This window comes from Leopardus geoffroyi, chromosome D1, assembly GCF_018350155.1.
Source record: "Leopardus geoffroyi isolate Oge1 chromosome D1, O.geoffroyi_Oge1_pat1.0, whole genome shotgun sequence".
Classification (NCBI taxonomy): Eukaryota; Metazoa; Chordata; class Mammalia; order Carnivora; family Felidae; genus Leopardus; species Leopardus geoffroyi.
Genome location: NC_059329.1, coordinates 110223148 through 110244080, shown reverse-complemented (window position 1 = coordinate 110244080; position 20933 = coordinate 110223148). Strand labels below are relative to the sequence as shown.

The 20933-nt window shown below is 39.8% G+C and overlaps 1 protein-coding gene across 5 annotated transcripts in view; it reads right to left on the bottom strand.

Annotated features, from left to right (window-relative positions):
* Window positions 1-20933, bottom strand: part of KDM2A (lysine demethylase 2A) — a 116634-nt gene that overhangs the window by 36478 nt on the left and 59223 nt on the right. For all 5 annotated transcript variants that reach the window (XM_045486010.1, XM_045486009.1, XM_045486014.1 and 2 more), the window contains 6 exons: window positions 12904-13042; window positions 11575-11653; window positions 11100-11146; window positions 7419-7597; window positions 945-1051; window positions 244-337 (listed from right to left, as the gene is read on the bottom strand). In XM_045486010.1, the coding sequence (XP_045341966.1) occupies window positions 244-337; window positions 945-1051; window positions 7419-7597; window positions 11100-11146; window positions 11575-11653; window positions 12904-13042 (645 nt within the window). The remainder of the gene's footprint in view (window positions 1-243; window positions 338-944; window positions 1052-7418; window positions 7598-11099; window positions 11147-11574; window positions 11654-12903; window positions 13043-20933) is intronic.

Here is a 20933-nt window from a genome sequence, read left to right as displayed (position 1 = left end):
TAAAAATAAGGCTGCTGAGGTTTACTAAGTACTATGCCAATATTGGTATTATGACAGCAGACTAGAAGAATACGAATTCCTACTGAAGTCAAGCCAAAAGGGTCAACGTAATCAACGTTTCTCTCTAGAATAGAGGACAATTTCCTAACAGATTCATTTCTAGGTATATTAGGCATGCATGAACTGAAGCAGAGACATATAACCAGCTTCAGATTCCAACCCCCATCCCAACTATGACCGTACCTTTCCCCCTTGATGGATGTGATACCAAACAGAGGTACCACCAAAGTCCACATGGAAGTCAGTATAGCAGCCTCGAACACTCATCAGACAGTACCTGACCCAAAAAAAACAGCAGCCATTAGTGCACCGATGAGAAAAAGAGAGCATGCCCCACCACAATACCACACTCTCCCCTTGTGCACCCCACCTTCCACATAATCAATTCCTAGTCAGTAAGAGGAGTACAACTGCATCATCATGTTACCAGAACGACACATTTTCTTTAAACTATGTAATTGTGGGTTATGACACCGTTATATATACTCTTCCCTCTGGAACTGTAAAACCTGTTTAAAGAATTCATCTTTTTTTTTTTTTTTTAATTTTTTTTTTTTTTTCAACGTTTATTTATTTTTGGGACAGAGAGAGACAGAGCATGAACGGGGGAGGGGCAGAGAGAGAGGGAGACACAGAATCGGAAACAGGCTCCAGGCTCTGAGCCATCAGCCCAGAGCCTGACGCGGGGCTCGAACTCACGGACCGCGAGATCGTGACCTGGCTGAAGTCGGACGCTTAACCGACTGCGCCACCCAGGCGCCCCAAGAATTCATCTTTTTGATCATTTAGGACACAGACCAAGGCTCCAAAGGAAGGAACCATTCCTTGCAATCACTCTGGTTTCCCGGTGATGCACCTGAGGAAATGCAGGGAAAGCCACTTACTTCTGCACTTTGGGGTACTGCATCTCCAAGATGGCATTTGTTGATTCAGTCTGACTTTCCTTCAAATGCCTCGGCCACATGTTGTCTACCCAGTCAATGAAATCCACCTTTAAAAAGGAGAAGGAAACATTTAGGATTCAATGGAAGGACTGGGATTAAAGAGAACTTTAAAGTCCAGAAAAACAGAATTTCTCAAAATACACACTGAAAGACTATAATTTAATTATAAACAAAATAAAACAATCTGTTGGTGAATCTTAGGGTCAACAGGCAAACCTTCTAGAAATAATTTTTCAATGAGAATAAAGGCTAATGGACCCGTCAACATCATAAAGATAGCACTAATCAAAATGAAGTCATTAAATAACACAGTAGTATCCCCTTTGTGTCAATACTGGTATAATCAACTGTATTTTTCTAATTCAATCAAAGGTGCTGTCTGGATGGTACTTCTAAACTTACCAGAGATGTAACACAGTGAACTGTTAGCGCAGCTAAGACATCCAAAGTTTTAAAAGGAGGAGGAGGAGGAGGAGGAGAAGAAAAAGAAACAAATCCAATAGGGATTTGTAGCCCTACATGAACAATGTAGAATCTACTAGGTTAGGAATCAGAAGTTCCAGGTCTGTCATGTTTTCTCAAGATCACATGCAAGTCCCTGGAACTCATTTCTAAAATGAGGATAATTAACTCCAAGGGATATTGTGAGGATTACATGTAAACACATGTTAAAATTTCTTGAGATAATGTTAGCAGAATTTAGTAATCTATTTTTTATTTCATTTTCATTTCACCTTTATTTTCCATCTTTCATCCCTTAGTTTTTATTATCACTAACTACATGAACATAATACTTGGTCATTAAAAATACATGTGGCTAAATGTATAATTCTGTATTTTTAAAAACATATATAATTTATTGTCAAGTTAGCTAACACATAGTGTATATACAGTGTGCTCTTGGTTTCGGGGGTAGAATCCTGTGATTCATCACTTACATACAACGTCCAGTGCTCATACCAACAAGTGCCCTCTTCAATATTCATCACCCATTTCCCCCCTCCCACACTCCCTATCAACCCACGGTTTGTTCTCTGTATTTAAGAGTCTTTTATGGTTTGCCTCCCTCTCTGTTTAAAACTATTTCTTCCCCTTCCCTTCCTCCAAGGTCTTCTGTTAAGTTTCTCAAGTTCCACATATGAGTGAAAACATATGATATTTGTCTTTCTTTGACTGGCTTATTTCACTTAGCATAATACCCTCCAGTTCTATCTACGTTGTTGCAAATGGCAGGATTTCATTCTTTCTCATTGCCAAATAGTATTCCATTGTACGTATAAACCACATCTTCTTTATCCATTCATCAGTTGACGTACATTTGGGCTCTTTCCATAATTTGACTATTGTTGAAAGCACTTCTATAAACATTGGGGTACATGTGCCCCTCTGAATCAGGACTCCTGTATCTTTTGGATAAATTCCAAGTAGCACTATTGTTGGGTCGTAGGGTAGTTCTATTCTTAATATTTTGAGGAATCTCCACACTGTTTTCCAGAGTGGCTGCACCAGTTTGCATTCCCACCAACAGTGCAAGAGGGTTCCTATTTCTCCACATCCTTGCCAACATCTGTTGTTTCCTGAGTTGTTAATGTTAGTCACTCTGACCGGTGTAAGGTGGTATCTCAATGTGGTTTTGATTTGCATTTCCCTAATGATGAGTGATGTTGAGCATCTTTTCATGCATCTGTTGGCCATTTGGATGTCTTCTTAGGGAAAGTGTCTATTCATGTCTTCTGCCCATTTCTTCACGGGACTACTTGTTTTTTGGGTGTTGAGTTTGGTACATTCTTTACAGATTTTGGATACTAACCCTTTATCCGATATGTCATTTGCAAATATCTTCTCCCATTCCATTGGTTGCCTTTTACTTTTGTTGATTGCTTCATTTGTAGTGCAGAAGCTTTTTAGCTTGATGAGGTCCCAACAGTTTGTTTTTGCTTTTATTTCCCTTGCCTTTGGAGACGTGTCAAGCAAGAAATTGCTGCAGCTGAGGTCAAAGAGGTTGTTGCCTGTTTTCTCCTCTGGGGTTTTGATGGTTTCCTGTCTTACATTCAGGTCTTTCATCCATTTTGAGTTTATTTTTGTGTATGGTGTAAGCAACTGGTCCAGTTTCATTCTTCTGCATATTGCTGTCCAGTTCTCCGAGCACCATTTGCTAAAGAGACTGTCTTTTTTCCACTGGATGCTCTTTCCTGCTTTGTCAAAGACTGGTTGGCCATATGTCTGTGGGTCCAATTCCGGGTTCTCTATTCTATCCCATTGGTCTATGTGTTCTTGTGCCAGTACCATACTGTCTTGATGATTACAGCCTTGTAGTAGAGGCTAAAGTCCAGGATTGTGATGCCTCCCGCTTTGGTTTTCTTTTTCAACATAACTTTGGCTATCTGGGGTCTTTTGTGGTTCCACACAAATTTTAGGATGTTTGTTCTAGCTTTGAGAAGAATGCTGGTGCAATTTTGATTGGGATTGCACTGAATATGTAGAGTGCTTTGGGTAGTATTGACATTTTAACAATATTTGTTCTTCCAATCCACGAGCATGGAATGTTTTTCCATTTCTTTGTGTCTTATTCAATTTCCTTTGTAAGTTTTCTATAGTTTTCAGCATACAGATTTTTTTCTATAGTTTTCAGCATACAGATCTTTTATATTTGGTAATCTATTTTAAATTATATGTGCTGAAAGAAGTGAAAGCAATATGAACGTATCTGCACTTTACACTGAACTATAACATGTCCTCTACCTTCAAATGTGTGCATTACCCAACCACTGACCTCCAAGAAACAGTCTCAGGTAGATAAAATGTGAGCCAAAACATGAGTCCAGTACAGTATTGACACTACAAATAATCTAACTTAAGGCTATAAAATATACGTACACAGTAAGCTTTACAATACCTGTATTTAATAATTTATTTCCCTGACAATATAGATCTGGACAAATGCATACAATCTGTGCATAATGATATGAGGCAGGTGTCTAGGAAACCGTGGGAGCAAGGCTGGAAGGGATCACCAATGACATGCAAGTTGAGAGCAACCATGAAGTTAACTTGTGGCTGCACTTCAAAGATTTCTGCTCAGGGAGCCAATAGTTTTAACCAAGCATCCACTGGGTCTCAAACATTGAATGAACTCCAACTTCCTTCCTTTCCCTCAAAGAAAATCTACTTTCTGTTCTCTTAATGTAGTGGTCAGCACCTTCTATCTCATGGTCCTCTCCTCTGCTAACACTTTAACAGAATAATGAATAACTGTACTTGCTCAAGACAGTATAAGCTCTTATGTCTGGATGGGGAAAAGAAGGGTTAAGAACACATGGGTATTTCTTTCTCTATTTTCATTCAGAGAAAGCTGAATTTCTTTGGCCAGAATTTCTCACCTGCAGCACTGAGTCACTCATTCTGGCCTCTCATTTTTTGGTATTATTAGGTATCGTCTTGTGGTATGGGACTCATACTTTTCTCCTTCGGTTAATCTTTAGGCTCTGGGTAGGCCTTTTACTAAATGGCCTGATCCACGTGAGAGCAAGTCTCCAGAAGGGGTAATCACCAGTTTCTACCTGTTCTGCATCAATACTAGGGCCAAACTGGTAAGAAGTCCAATACCCAGGACCTAGTCTATTCATATGCTGCACAAAAAAAGCTCACGGCCTTACATGAACTGATTTTCCCACCACCAAACAAATTGCACATTGTATATGTTACTTTCCAGCTACCTCTCAGGTACTGCTGGAATGACAGCAGAAAACAATCTCTCTCCTTACCAGAAAATCCCATTTTATGCTAACACCCCAAGAGGCACCTAAAGGTTGCCCACCTTTCTCTTCCACTGCACCTTTTACACATACTACTTCTTCTGCCTGGAATTCTGGTTTTCATTCCCTTTGCCTCATTTCTTTCATGTCAAGCTTAGATATCACTTCCTCCAAAGAGTTTCCCCCAATTCTCATCCAGTTTAGGTTGGGGGGGGGGTCCTTCTTCTTGCCCCCACCACACTCTATATTTATTCACTTATGAAGCACTTACCATTAGTGTGGCTTATAGAAATGTCTATCCTCTGGTCTTTCTTCCCCGTGAGACTTTAAGCACTGTGAGAATGACAATGACCTTATCTTCCACAGGTCCTCTAGCACCTAGCATAGTGCTCAGCACGTGGTGGGCACTTGAACCAATAATACGCTAACTCTGAAGGTGTGAATGTCACAGAGAATAAGAGATTATGTGGTTTATGTGAAAGATTACAAGAATAAGTATATTTGTTCAAACTCATTGAAATGTATACTTAAAATGAGTATATTTTATGTCAATTATACCTCAATAAAGTTGGTTTTTAAAAAAGCATTATTGGGGTGACTAGGTGGCTCAGTTGGTTAAGCATCCACCTTTGGCTCAGGTTATGATTTCGCAGTTTGTGGGTTTGAGCCCCATGTTAGGCTCTGTGCTGACAGTTCAGAGCCTGAAGCCTTTGGATTCTGTGTCTCCCTCTCAATCTCTGCCCCTCCTCTGCTCACAATTTGTCTCTCAAAAATAAATAAATATTTAAAAAAAAGAATAATAAAAAATAAAAATAAATAAAAAAGCATTACTGAGATATGTTAGAAAATACCTAAATAAATGGAAGGACACACTGTGGGGAAAAATACTCCAGTAAATAAATAAATAATACCCCAGCAGAATAAGCATATTATTGCTTACATAGCAAGTCATCAAAAGCTTTCCCGCTTTCAGGAAGTGACCTTGGTAATAGCTCAATCTTTCCAGTCATGTTTTAGGTCCCTAAAAAATATTGGTGCATTATTCTCTGTCCTCCAGAATATTTCCTTTTTCTGAGCCCTTCCATAGTTCCACTCCTCCATTTAGGTCTATTATTTTTCTGTTATATAATGATGGATTTTTATCATTAAAGCTAGGAACAAAAGTGAATAAATTAAGAATGTTACAAAAAAGGCTTCATGTGTGAATGACATAGTTCTAAATTTTAAGAACAGAAAAGTATGAATGTTTGACTTTTATAGCTATAATCACTTTATTTTTAAGTTGAAATTCTAAAAATATTAAGTGTTAATTTATAAGCAATATTAAAAACAATTTATAAACAATGTTATGGTGATTCTTACATCCCTCTCTTATTATTTTAATGCACTGAATTGTACATTAAAAAAACTTTTTCTTTAAAGTAGGCTCTATATGCTCAATGTGGGGCTTGAACTCATGACCCCAAGATCAAGAGTTGCATACTCTACCAACTGAGCCAGCCAGGTGCCCTATATTCTTTATTTATTAAGTGCACCATGTTTGGCTAATAACAAGACTAAATTCTAACTGTCTTCCTATATTTCCACATGACCAAACAAATTATAATATAAAAGGATTTTTATCATTCTAAGGAGATAAAAGTTTTCTTAAGAAATTAAAAAAAAGTTTTTTTAATCTTTATTTATTTTTGAGAGAGAGACAGAGTGTGAGTGGGGGAGGGGCAGAGAGAAAAGGAGACACAGAATCCAAAGCAGTTTCCAGGCTCCAAACTGTCAGCACAGAGCCCAACGTGAGGCTCAAACTCATGAACCGTGAGATCATGACCTGAGCCGAAGTTGGATGCTTAACTGACTGAGCCACCCAGGCGCCCCTTAATAAGAAATTCTGTACTTAGCTGTAGCCATCTCCAGTAACAAGAAGCAATGACAAAAAATTACATTGTCTCTTCAGGTAATAATAGTAAAATACTAAGAACATTTTCCTGTTGGTCTGTACATATCAATGTCTTAGTGATAATAACAATGCATCTTACTGGTAAGCTGAATGTAGGTGTATATATAAAATAACAGTATTAGAAGCAATTATCATAATTTTGATGCAATTAGGATAATTAAATGGAGATAGAATAAAACACTGAGATCTTGACTTTATTTATTTTTAAATGTTTATTTTTTATTTTGGGGTGTGGGATAGAGAGCAGGGGGAGGATCAGAGAGAGCAGGAAAGGGGCAGAGAGAGGGAGAGAATCCCAAGCTGGCTCTGTGCTGTCAGTGTGTAGCGTGATGTGGGGTTCAATCTCACAAACAGTGAGATCATGACCTGAGCCAAAATCAAGAGTAAGAAGCTTAAATGACAGCCACCCAAGCTGAGATCTTGATTTTAAAAGAATGATTAGGGGGCACCTGAGTGACTCAGTTGGTTAAGCGTCCGACTCTTGATTTCAGCTCAGGTCATGATCTCATGGTTCATGTATCAAGCCTGGAGTCAAGCTGTGTGCTCACAGCACAGAGCCTGCTTGGGATCCTCTCCATCTCTCTCTCTGCCCCGCCCCCCACTGACTCTAATAAATAAACATAAAAAAAAAAGTTATAAATTCTCCCAGTATATAAACAACTCTCTTGGTGACAATGACAATGTGGAAAAAATGATCAGACTAACCGTGGAGGGCCTCTGCACCATATTCTCCAGCCTGGTGTGGCTGAACTCTAGGCTGATGACATTATAGAGTTTTTCTCGCTCCTCCTCTGGGGTCTCATAGTAGCGTGTCCACTGAGCCATGGTCATTTCAATGCCTTTCTGTGTGTTCACGTCCATGACATCCACCATGCGACGACTCCCTGCCACGAAAGATGTATCAATCATCTCTACTGAGCCGCTATTATCCTCAAATATATTAAGAATATAAAATACAAGTAGAAGGAAACAAAGTATCCTTTCTTTATTCAGGGTATTCAGTAATAAGCAAGGAGAGAGCTGTCACTCAAGGTGGATAAATCAACAGAAAATCAAACCACAGAGAATGGGAAAAACAACAGGTTAATATAAAAAAGCGATTCCCTATGGCATATTTCTATATGGTCAGGTAACAAATCCTATATTCAATATCTTACTCAACCCTAACAATTCTCAATGGTAAGTACTAATCTCCATTTCATAGATGAGAAAATAGGTGTTAGGTAACTTGCAGGACAAGGCAGGACAAGAATCCCAGAACTCTACACCAACTCGAGTTAATGCTCTTACCCACTGAGCTACACTGCTTTGATGCAGTTTTAAGGATCTTATCTATCCTATACTTTGATCCACTATACAGTGATATAGTGAGTACTAGATTCATTCTGAAGCTGTCCATTCTTGTTTAAAAGGGTTATTTCCAAAACCTGTTAAGCATTTCTAATATAAACCTCCCTTTTCACTCATTTCACAAATATTTACTGACTGATAAAGCCACCATGAGGGACACAAAGATCTGTATCAGATTCTCAACCAACTATAACAACTACAACAAAAAGGAGAATGCATAAATTAGTAGGGAGGAAAAACAATAGCCTAATTAAAGCCAAAGATACCTAAGTTTAAATTTCAGCTCTAATAATAGTTGGGAAAGCTATTTAACTTCTCTGAACCTTAATATCTTCTTCTTTAACTTGGGAATAATATTACCTTGGAGGCCGCTGTGAAGGAAAATATTTAACACAAAGTAGGTATCAATTAAACAGTAGTAAAAATAAAAGGAAAATTATTATTATTTTTATTATTTTTGTAACATTGGACTGACCAGAGAAGCCTTTTAGGAAAAGAAGGTGAAGAAGAGACTTTTGAGTTAGGCCTTGAAAAACAAATAGAATTTCAACAAGAAAGATTCAACAGAGAATTCCAAGCAGAAGCAGCAGCATAAGAGACAATATGGAGAGGCAAGACAGCTAAAAAAGTTAAAATAATAGTGGTCAAGAAAAGGAAAGAGAATAAAAAGCTGCTGATATTAAGAATATTGTTCAGGGGCGCCTGGGTGGCTCCGTCAGTTAAGCAACTGACTTCGGCTCAGGTCATGATCTCACGGTTTGTGGGTTTGAGCCCCGCGTCGGGCTCTGTGCTGACAGCTCAGAGCCTGGAGCCTGCTTTGGATTCTGTGTCTCCCTCGCTCTCTGCCTCCCCCCAGCTCATTCTCTGTCTCTTTCTCTCTCAAAAATAAAAACATTTGAAAAAATAAAAATAAAAAAATAAAAGTGAATGCTTTCCTTCAAAAATGTAGATCAAAGCTATTGGCGAGGATGCAGAGAAAGAGGAACCCTTTTGCACTGTTGGGAATGCAAACTGGTGCAGCCACTCTGGAAACAGTATGGGGGTTCCTCAAAACATCAAAAATAGAACTACCTTACAACCCAGCAATTACACTACCAGGTGTCTATCCAAAGGATACAGGTGTGCTGTTTCGAAGGGGCACATGCACCCCAATGTTTACAGCAGCACTACTGACAATAGCCGAAGTATGGAAAAAGTCCAAATGTCCATCGATGGATGAATGGATAAAGAAGATGTTGTATATACATACAACGGAGTATTACTTGGCAATCAAAAAGAATGAAATCTTGCCATTTGCAAGACTGCAACGTGGATGGAACCAGAGTGTATTATGCTAAGCAAATTAGTCAGAGAAAGACAAATATATGGCTTCACTCATGTGGAATTTAAGATACAAAACAGATGAACATAAGGGAAGGGAAGCAAAAATAATATAAAAACAGGGAGGGGGACAAAACATGAGACTCTTAAATATAGAGAACAAACAGAGGGTTGCTGGAGGGGTTGTGGGAGGGGGGATGGGCTAAAATGGGTACAGGTCATTAAGGAATCTACTCCTGAAATCATTGTTGCACTATATGCTAACTTGGATGTAAATAAACAACAACATCAATAAACTTATTACTGTCCTGGAAGTCTGTTAGGAAAAGAAGTCCAGTGATGGACCTATAGGTACTCAAGAAGATTTTCTGAGGTCCTCTGAGAGAGCCCTGCATTGTGAAGAGTGGGAAAGCATTTTAATCACTCAACAGATTTACTGAGTGCCTACTATACTCCAGAGATTGCACTAGATATTAGGAAATACCCAGTGACAGGCAGACAGCTGGACTCTTAACACAGAAATAGTGAAGGAGTGAAAAAGCCAGGGAATTCGAGAACTTTCCTTCACCTGGGCTATCTGTGACTTTCACCTCTTGGATAACAGAAGAGTTACCCAGCTGTCTAAAAAGGGCCCTCCGGTGGCTAGGAGATAGTACTGCAGTGTCAATTTCCAAAGCAAGACATTGCACTGGAACTTTAACATAGAGAACAAAACTTAACAGAAGCTATAATGTTGAGAGGAAAGCATCAGAAAAAACTCTTTTTGCTTCATGTCCTGTTGGAAACATGTCCAAAAGGTTTTAATCCACTTTACTGCTTTAACGTGTATAAGACTGTAACCATTCTGAATTCCAAAGGATCCTGGTGAGTCTCAGGGCTACCCTGAAAACCAAATGGTCTGCAGAAATTTGACCTGAACCTTTACTGACACCAGGAAGCTTTCTTCTTTAATTAGGTTGATCCAATTTGTTTTTTTCCCCTAAATTTTGAACAGAATATAAATCAGACTAAAAACTCAACCAGTCACTGAAAGAAATGTTAACATATCTCTTTCTCGGCTTACAATGCTTTTGTTTATTATTACTATTATATATATATATATATATATATATATATATATATATATATATAAAATAAAAATATATAAATATACATTATATGTGTTTTTATTATATATATATTTATTTAAGTAATCTCTCCTCCGAAAGTGGGGCTTGAATCTACAACTCTGAGATCAAGAGTCACATGCTTCAGTTTGCAAAGTTTTAAACCTTGGTCAAGTTACCAAATGTAGCATTGGTGAAAATTTCCTGGAAATTTCTCTACTGCTTTTGAAGAATGGAAGAGAATCACAGATATGAATGAATCTTCCTTCTTGTTTCAAAGATATAAAATGTCACTTTCCTGGGTGAGATGACCTGGAACAGGCTTTTCACGGAGAGAAGGAGGGGCACACAGTGATAAAATGGTAGGTAGGGAAGAAGTAGTTTTAAAGTTCTATGCCCGGTGTGTACTAAATGAAGCAACTTTTGTAACTCTTTCTGTGAAAATTCTCAGTGGCCAATGAAATGGTAGTTTTTATCAAGAGGCATATACTTCAATCAAATATGTACTTCAACGTTCCTAAGCCTTAAATCTCAGTCAGAAATTTAGAAATCAATCCCAATCTTAAATCTTTGCCTCATAGGCGCAACGGCCACACATATTACTACTTACCCACGCACATTTTGACATCATTCACAGTGAAGTCTGGATCTGGCATCCTATGAAACAAACACTTGTAAGTAATCAGTGTGAGTTCTTCATTAACGTACTAAAAACTCCTAAGTTAAGACACATAAATATTCATATTCATATTTAGATTTAATGACATATTTTAAAAATGATTATATATTCACATATACATAATAAAAAACAATATATAACAAAATGTTAACAAGTGATTATTATCCCAGGGTAATAGATTTTTAAGAGATTTATTTTCTTTTTAGCTCACCTATATTTTTTCATTTAATTATTAACAACCATGAGTTGTTTTTGTAACAAAAGAAGAAAAATACATGGTTTTAAAACTATATGGGGGATTATTTTTAATTATCTACTGCTTTGGGTTATCAATACTGCATTGTCTATAGCCCTGGTGTAATATGGCCATTTCACAACTATATCCAATCAGGCCGAGAACACTTACTTTATTCCAAGTCCATCCGAATTCTTGAAAATCAGAGGGTCTCTTAAGCCACCCCGCTGAATATACTCTACATTAAAATCTGTCACCATAAGAAACAACTGTTAGAAAGGCAAGAGGTATAGCCGGAAAAAGATAAAAAGACCATAAAATAGATCCTAAGTATTAAGGTGGAGATGGTGTTTGCTGTTTCTGTGTAAATAGTTTTGCTCTGTGAGACAATACACGCAAAAGAAGCATCCTTCGTTGGGGCACCTGGGTGGCTCAGCTGGTTCAGCCTCTGACTCCAGCTCAGGTCATGATCTCACAGTTTGTGAGTTCGAGCCCCACATCGGGCTCTGTGCTGACAGCTCAGAGCCTGGAGCCTGCTTCGGATTCTGTGTCTCCCTCTCTCTCTGCCTCTCCCCTGCTCGTGCTCTGTCTCTCTCTCTCTCAAAAATAAATAAATATTAGGGGGAAAAAAAAAAAAGCATCCCTCAGGATATAGGAAACTCACACTGAGAGGCAGGGTTCAAGGTGTTTTCTAAGTCTGTATTTCCACAGTAAATTCAGAATTTAACCAACAGAGGGCAGTACTATTAATGAGTCATCTCATAAACCCTAAGCAGAAATTATCATCATCCTGTCTCTTAACAGCCAAAAAATTTACTACTGTCCACTACAGTATATACCATGACATCCTTGTCAGTTTGCCAAGGAGCAAAGCTGCATAGTACACATGGAATCCCACCTCTGTTGTGGTTGTGGGGAGAGGTACGTGCATAGAAGAGTTTTTACTGGGGTGCCTAGGTGGCTCAGTCAAGTGTCCGACTTCAGCTCAGGTCATGATCTCACAGTTCTTGGGATTGAACCCTGCATCAGGCTCTGCACTGACAGGGCAGAGCCTGCTTGGGATTCTCTCTCTCCCCCTTCTCTCTGCCCCTCCTGCATGTGTTCTCTCTTAAAAATAAATAAACATTAAAAAAAAAAAGTTTTTAGTGTACTATTCTAAATTAAACCTAAAACAAGGGATAGGAGAAGGAAGAGGGCTTCAGGGAAAAATTCCAACAATGTTCCTGGCCCTAATAAAACACTTTTCTTCTTGTGTCGCAGAGAATGACTCCCAAGGTGGGAGAACTAGGGAAATGAGGGTGTGTGTGTGTGTGTGTGTGTGTGTGTGTGTGTGGGCACGTGCATGTGTAAGAATGGTATTGTGTAATAAGATAAAATAAACAGCATCACAGCATCAATAGGCAATATTTTAGCTGCACAGATACTGAGCCCATGGTTCCCAGAGTCTACAACTTCCTACACCAAGGGACTGCAGGTCCCTGGAACCAAAATGATACTGACCTTTTCCTTCCATAAAAGTAACAAAATTTGCATTATATTTGTTGGTGTGGAGCTTCTCTTCCAAGTCAAAAGTTCTTTTCCCTTCAATTTCATCATCTGAAATGCCATCATCTTCATAGCGTCGTCGCATGGTACCACGCTGGGGGAGAGAGGGACAGAAGGATCAAATCATGTACTTTTTCATGCTTATCTAAAAGTACTCACAAACGTATGTACACTTCAACTTTATGTACTTTCAACTTCAGGTGTTATGTCAAACATCAATTTTCCTTGCCTTATAAACCTTTCTCTCAACTAAAGGTCAGGTAATGTCCTCAGAATGTACAGAATATAACAAAATTTTGATGGGCCACTGGTTCCCTACTTGTGAATTCTACCTCTGCTAACTCTTTGGACCTAGAGATATAAATTTACAATAGAAATATGACCGGGGCGCCTGGGTGGCTCAGTCAGTTAAATGTCCGACTTTGGCTCAGGTCATGATCTCATGGTTCGTGAGTTCAAGCCCCACATCGGGCTCTGTGCCGACAGCTCAGAGCCTGGATCCTGCTTCAGATTCTGTGTCTCCTTCTCTCTCTGCCTCTCGCCCACTCACACTCTGTCTCTGCCTCTCAAGAATAAATAAACATTAAAAAAAAAAAAAAAAAGAAATATGACCAAATTGTGTTCACAGTCCAATAAAGACTGGAGACAATATGTATATAGATATTTTAGGTCAGGATACAAAATACAATGTTTTCATAGGGGAAAGCTGTATCTACATTAGTTTTCTAAAACAATCTTCAAGAATAGGCTAAAACATTTGAATTAATGAAACAAAAACTCCTTTACATCAGATAAAAGAAGTTAATCTAAACAGTTTAGTATTCCAAATAGCAGACCATCAATATTTAGCTTTAAGGATATCTCCCCAAAGAAAATATACAAGGGTGCCTGGGTGACTCAGCTGGAAGAGCATGCAACTCTTGATCTCGCGTCATGAGTTCAAGGCCCATGGTGGGTATAGCGATTAATTAAATAAATAAATTAGAAAAAGAAAACATAGGGGCGCCTGGGTGGAACAGTCAATTAAACGTCGGACTTCAGCCAGGTCACGATCTCGCGGTCCGTGAGTTCGAGCCCCGCGTCAGGCTCTGGGCTGATGGCTCAGAGCCTGGAGCCTGTTTCCGATTCTGTGTCTCCCTCTCTCTCTGCCCCTCCCCTGTTCATGCTCTGTCTCTCTCTGTCCCAAAAATAAATAAACGTTGAAAAAAAAAAATTAAAAAAAAAAAAAAAGAAAACATATAAATGGCCAAAGAACACAGGAAAAGATACTCAATATCATTAGTCATTAGGGGAAATGAAAATCAAAACCACCGGGGCGCCTGGGTGGTGCAGTCGGTTAAGCGTCCGACTTCAGCCAGGTCACGATCTCGCGGTCCGTGAGTTCGAGCCCCGCGTCAGGCTCTGGGCTGATGGCTCAGAGCCTGGAGCCTGTTTCCGATTCTGTGTCTCCCTCTCTCTCTGCCCCTCCCCTGTTCATGCTCTGTCTCTCTCTGTCCCAAAAATAAATAAACATTGAAAAAAAAATTTTTTTTAAGAAAATCAAAACCACCATGAGATACCACTTCACACCCACTAGGATGGCTACTATCAAAAGGTGGACAATAACAAATGATGGTGAGAATCTAGAGAAACTAGAACCCTCATACACGGCTGGTGGGAATGTAAAACAGTGCAGCCATGGAAAACAGTTTAGCAGTTCCTCAAAAAATTAAATATGAGTCATCTTGTGACCCAGTAATTCTACTCCTAGGTACATATCCAAAAGAATTAAAATCCTATGTCCACACAAAAACTTGTACACAGGTGTTCATAGCAGCATTAACCCAAATGTCAACGGATTGATGAATGGATTAAAAAATGTGGTGTATTTACACAATGGAATAATATTTGGCCATAAAAATGAATGAAATACTGGTATGTAGCTACAGCATGGAAGAATACTGAAAATATTATGCTAAGTGAAAGAAGTCAAGCACAACAGAGCACATCATCACAGATTATAGAATTTTATTTACATGAAATGTCCAGAATAGGCAAACCCATACAGATAGAAAGTAGATTAATAGTTGCCAGGGGCTGGGGAGAGCAGTAGGAAGTGACTATTAATGGTATGGGTTTCTTTCAAGAGTCATGAAAATATTCTGGAATTAGCAAGTGGTGATATTTGTACAACTCTTGTGACTATACTAAAAACCCAATGAATTATATACACTTAAACTGGTGAGTTTTACAGTATATGAATTATAGCTCATAAGCTATATTTTTAAAAAACTGATAACGTTGCTTATGCTGCAACACATTCTAGTATATTTAGCTAGTGTCCAATTTTGCTGAAATTTCTTGCATACATACACATGGGACAACTGGTATGGAAGTGGTAAGGGCAAAGGTTAATAAAGTAGCCCTACCCTAGGAGGTACTAAGAACAACCAAACTTGGAATTTAAAGTTAGATATTAGGGGAAGGTCTCCTGGGGAATGGGGGTCAGTGAAGGGGCAGAAACGAGTCGTAAGAAATAAAATTAAAGAAAGTAAGAATGACTGTTACACACTGGAGCAGAGCTAGATTCAGCATACCAATAGTATGTTTGGTAGAAATACTGAGGGATACCTGGTATCTTTTCCATATTTGGCAAAAACTTTATAATACTTTTACCTACTACCTTCGCTGCCATAAGTCCCAGCTCAAAGGCCAAAAGAAGACCTCATTTTGGTAAGCTTCACTTATTTCAATAATACCATCACTGCTCAAAATATTTTTAGGTACCTTGATAGAGGGGGGTATTTTCACCGACATTTCTTTTTTTGTTTTTATTTCTTTTGAGACAGATAGAGCAACCTGGGAAGGGGCGGGGGTGGGGTGGGGTGGGGAGAGAGAGAATCCCAAGTGGGCTCCACACTGTCAGCACAGAGCCCGATTCACGAGCTGTGAGACCATGACCTGAGCCGCAACCAAAAGTCAGACACTTAACCGACTGAGCCACTCAGGTGACCCTTCACTGACAGTTTCTGACACAAATTTTGTAAACTTTTAAAGTTTATTTATTTTGAGAAAGAAGCGGGGGGGGGAAGGAGAACACACACTCATGGGAGTGCAGGGGAGGGGCAGAGAGAAAATCCCAAGCAGGCTCCCTGCTGTCAATGCAGAGTCCAATGCCAGGGGCTTGGGGTTCAAATCCACAAACCCTGAGACCTGAGCAGAAATCAAGACTCAGATACTTAACTGACTGACCAAACCACCCAGGTGCTCCCCCACCTTTTCAAATTAATTAAAAAAAATTTTTTTAAATGTGTATTATTTACTTTTGAGAGACAGAGCTTGAGCAGGGGAGGGACAGAGAGAGAGGGAGACACAGAATCCAAAGCAGGCTCCAGGCACTGAGTTGACAGCACAGAGCCTGACATGGGGCACAAACCCACATAAACTGTGAGATCATGACCTGAGCCGAAGCTGGATGCTTAATTGACTGAGCTACCCAGGTGCCCCTTAAATTTTTTGTTTTAACGTTTTTTATTTCTGAGAGAATGCAAGCAGGGGAGAGGCAGAGAGAGAGAGCCAGACAGATCAGAAGTGGGCTCTGCTCTGACAGCAGAGAGCCTGACGCTGGGCTCAAACTCATCAACTTTATTTTTCTTCTATGAAACTATGTGGTGGCCACAGCTGAAGCCTGGGTCCTCTGCACGGAGACTGGTGTGGGTCTCTTTTACAAGATGTCAGTGAATTCCTGATAGGGAGACTTGGTGAACACAGTCTCTTTCCAGAAGTCAGGGTTGAGACAGCTGTAGGTCTTATCTTGGAAATGGCATCACAAGTGGACTTGGCTGGGTGCCTGGGTGGCTCAGTTGGTTAAGCATCCAACTTCAGCTCAGGTCATGATCTTGTGGTTCCTGAGTTGGCGCCCTACATCGGGCTTGCTGCTGTCAGCCCAGAGCCTGCTTCGGATCCTCTGTCCCCCTCTCTCTCTGCCCCTTTCCCGCTCACACATGCTCTCTCTCGAAAATAAACATTAAAAAAAAAAAAAAAAAAAGGGGCCTTGGCGAAGTTGCCCATGATGGCAGCACAGCCCCTCGCCAAGTGTCATCAATACTGGCTATCAACAGTAGCTTCTTGGGCACAGGAACTGTATGAGTTTACTTCCATATAAGATATCTTCAGTTCCCCTCCCCTCTTTTTTTTTTTAATTTTTTTAATGTTTATTTATTTTTGAGAGAGAGTGCAAGCAGGGGAGGGGCACAGAGAGAGAGGGAGACACAGAACCTGAAGCAGGCTCCAGGCTGTCAGCAGAGAGCCTTATGCGGGGGCGGGACTCAAGCTGTGAGATCATGACCTGAGCCAAAGTCGGATGCTTAACTGACTGAGCCACCCAGGTGCCCCTCCTCAGCTCCCCTCCTTACTGTACTTCATTTATGTGTCTTTGAAGAGAAGTCCAAAATATGAATTCCAAGTATCATAGAACAAAGACAATACAATCAGAATTAATGTAGTTTCCCCTTCTCCCCTGCAAAATTTAGAAAGCACTAATTTGCACTGTAAGTTCTAATATACTTGTAAAAAAAAAATTCCAGTCATATTTTCAAATTTCAACCTTTCCTGGGTCTACCATTACTGATTCTTCTTCAGTAAAGAGGACATAATCACCCTGATTATCCCAAAATTTCTAACATGGTAGCCAGAAGTTCCCCCATCCTTCCTTTATTTTTATATGCTTCTTCCTTCCAATATTCAAGAAGACTCCTTTCATTTACACTTTCAATATAGAGAATATAAGGATATAGGGAAATCTGCTCTAGCCAAGCCACGTAAAAGACAAGAGAAAAATGAATTTGGATTCTTGTTTTCTTTTTGAGTGTTGTAAATGGGAAGTCAGCAATAATGCAAAAATTAGGGGCGCCTGGGTGGCGCAGTCGGTTAAGCGTCCGACTTCAGCCAGGTCACGATCTCGCAGTCTGTGAGTTCGAGCCCCGTGTCGGGCTCTGGGCTGATGGCTCAGAGCCTGGAGCCTGTTTCCGATTCTGTGTCTCCCTCTCTCTCTGCTCCTCCCCCGTTCATGCTCTGTCTCTCTCTGTCCCCCCCCAAAAAAATAAATAAATAAACGTTGAAAAAAAAATGCAAAAATTATTTGTATCAGTTTTAATACTGCCAAGAATGGTGTTTGCTGTTTTTCTGTCTATTCCTTGTCTTAATGTAAATCCTGGTGAAAGTAAACATCTATAGCAAATTTCTTAGTGCTATAAAAACATAGTCCTTAAAAAAAAAAAAAAAAAAAAAAACATAGTCCTTGTAATAAGCCTGGAAATCAGTAGGCAATAACACAATTTGCTACAGGTGAAACCCAAAAGGCAAGGCCACTTTAATGCTAAGGAAAGCAACCACCAATCCCCTCCAGCCCACCAACATTACCAAATAATTCAAAATGGTTTACCAGCATGCTGTGCTTTTTTTATTCTAGGTGCTTTTCATGAAGGCAATTTAGGCAACCCAGAGGAAGTAGTGGCCTCCCATAGATGCCAGCCCTCACTGAACTCGGTGTCACAATAAATAGCAGGTACAAACTGAACACTGAAATCTATTCCAACCACATTTTCACTCAAAAGCAATTTGTACTTTCCAGGGTCAATAGTGAGCTGTAGTCATGAATAACCAATCATTGTTTATTCTATTTAGATGACCAAACTATATAGCAAACTCATGTTTTCCAGGATTCAAATAATAAAATGAATTTTAAAACTGCCTTAAAAATATTCACCACTCTTTATTTTTGAGACAGAGAGAGAGAGAGAGCGCACGCGTGAACTCATGAGCAGAGGAGGGGCAGAGACAGGGAGGGAGACAGAGGCTCCGAAGCTAACAGTGCAGAGCCTGACATGGGGCTCGATTCAGGAACTGTGAGACCATGACCTGAACTGAAGTCAGATACTGAACCAACTGAGCCACCTAGACGCCCTAACACTCACCACTCTCAGTCAAGTTGTAATTAACTACATTAAATGATATAAATGGCTACATAAATGGAATATTTAGATTAACTCAATTACCGACAGGTAAGTCAAGCTCAATGGATATAAATATTACACAATCATTTCCCTAGATGATTAGGTGAAAAAAAGATAATGAGGCAAGACTAGATGCAAACAGGTATCAATCATTATATAGAAACTTTCAGCATTCTCTTTTCTAAACATGTAGTAAAAAAAAGAATGATGGAAAGGGCACTGTCTTAAGATGTCTTTATGCAACACACTTAAAAAGTAAAACAGCAGGGCGCCTGGGTGGCTCAGTCGGTTGGGCATCCGACTTCGGCTCAGGTCATGATCTCGCGGTTTGTGAGTTTGAGCCTCGCATCAGGCTCTGTGCTGACAGCTCGGAGCCCGGAGCCTGCTTCGGATTCTGCGTCTCCTCCTCTCTCTGCCCCTCCCATGCTCGTGCTCTATCTCTCTCTGTCTCTCAATAATAAATAAACGTTAAGAAAAAAAAATTTTCAAATAAAAAAAAAAGTAAAACAGCAGAGCAGAGTAAGACAGCAGAGAGTAAAACAGCAGAGAATTTTTACAGAGAGTAAAAATTTAAAAAAAGTAAAACAGCAGAGAATTTCCTAAAGCCAGCAACCATCTTCCTCTCTTAGATATTTGGGGAGTGGAACGAGGTGAGAAAGAGAAATCATTTTTAAAGGTCAGATAAAACCAGACTTGTCCTATAGGAAAACAGCTAAGCCATCCAAGGCTAACATATACTCTAGTGAATATGTGACCATTAACACATTTATTACAACAAATAACAATGAAAAGTGCTTATAAAATGCTAAGTTTAAAAATCAGTACATGTGGGGTGCCCAGGTGCCTCAGTCAGTTAAACATCCCATTCTTGATTTCGGCTCAGGTCATGATTTCAGTCATGGGATCAAGCCCTGCAGTGGGCTCCCCACTGAGTGTGCAGCCTAAGATTCTGTCTTTCTCTCAAAAAAAAAAAAAAAAAAAATCAGCACATGAAATTATACGAATTTGAGCCCCTAGACAGGCTCTGTGCTGACAGCTCAGAGCCTGGAGCCTACTTTGGATTCTGTATTGTGCCTCCCTCCTCTCTGCCCCTTCCCTGCTCATGCTCTGTCTCTCTGTCTCTCTCTCCCCTTCAAAAATAAACATTAAAGGGGCACCTGGGTGGCTCAGGTCATGATCTCACAGTTTGTGAGTTTGAGCCCCGCGTCGGGCTCTGTGCTGACAGCTCAGAGCCTGAGTCTGCTTCGGATTCTGTGTCTCCCTCTCTCTCTGCCCCTCCCCCGCTCATGCTCTGTCTCTGTCTCAGAAATAAACATAAAAAAATTTTTTTTAAATAAACATTAAATTAAAAAGTGTGCATAAAAAAGAAACAGTGGAAGACAACAGTTCGTATTTGTTAACTTTTAGTGAAAGGTTTTCATGTTCCCCATACCATCTTTCTTTCAATACCTAACTTCTTTAATATTTTTATTACAAAAGTAATGTAATAGAAAGAAGGACAAAAATGATGTGATCCTCTTTGACAAAATTCAGCACCCTTTCATGATAAAAGACATTCAGCAAATTAGGAACAGAAGGTAACTTCCTTCAGCTAATAAAGGGCATCTACCAAAACCTCACAGCTAATATCACACTTAACGGTAAAAGACTGAGAACTTTCTCCCTAAGATCAGCAACAAGACATGGATGTCTGCTCTCCACTTCTATTCAACACTGCATTAGAGGTTCTAGCCAAGGCGATTAGGCACGAAAAAGACATACAAGGGGGTACCTGGGTGGTTCAGTGAATTAAATGTCTCACTCTCTTGGCTCAGGTCTTGATCTCACAGTGGTGAGCTCAAGCCCTGCACTGGGCTCCATGCTGGGCATGAAGCCTATGGAAGGGGAAGGGGAAGGGGAGGGGAAGGGAAGGGAAGGGGGAGGGGGAGGGAAGAAGGAAGGGAGGGAAGGAAGGAAGGAAGGGAGGAAGGAAAAGGAAGAGAAGGGAAGAAG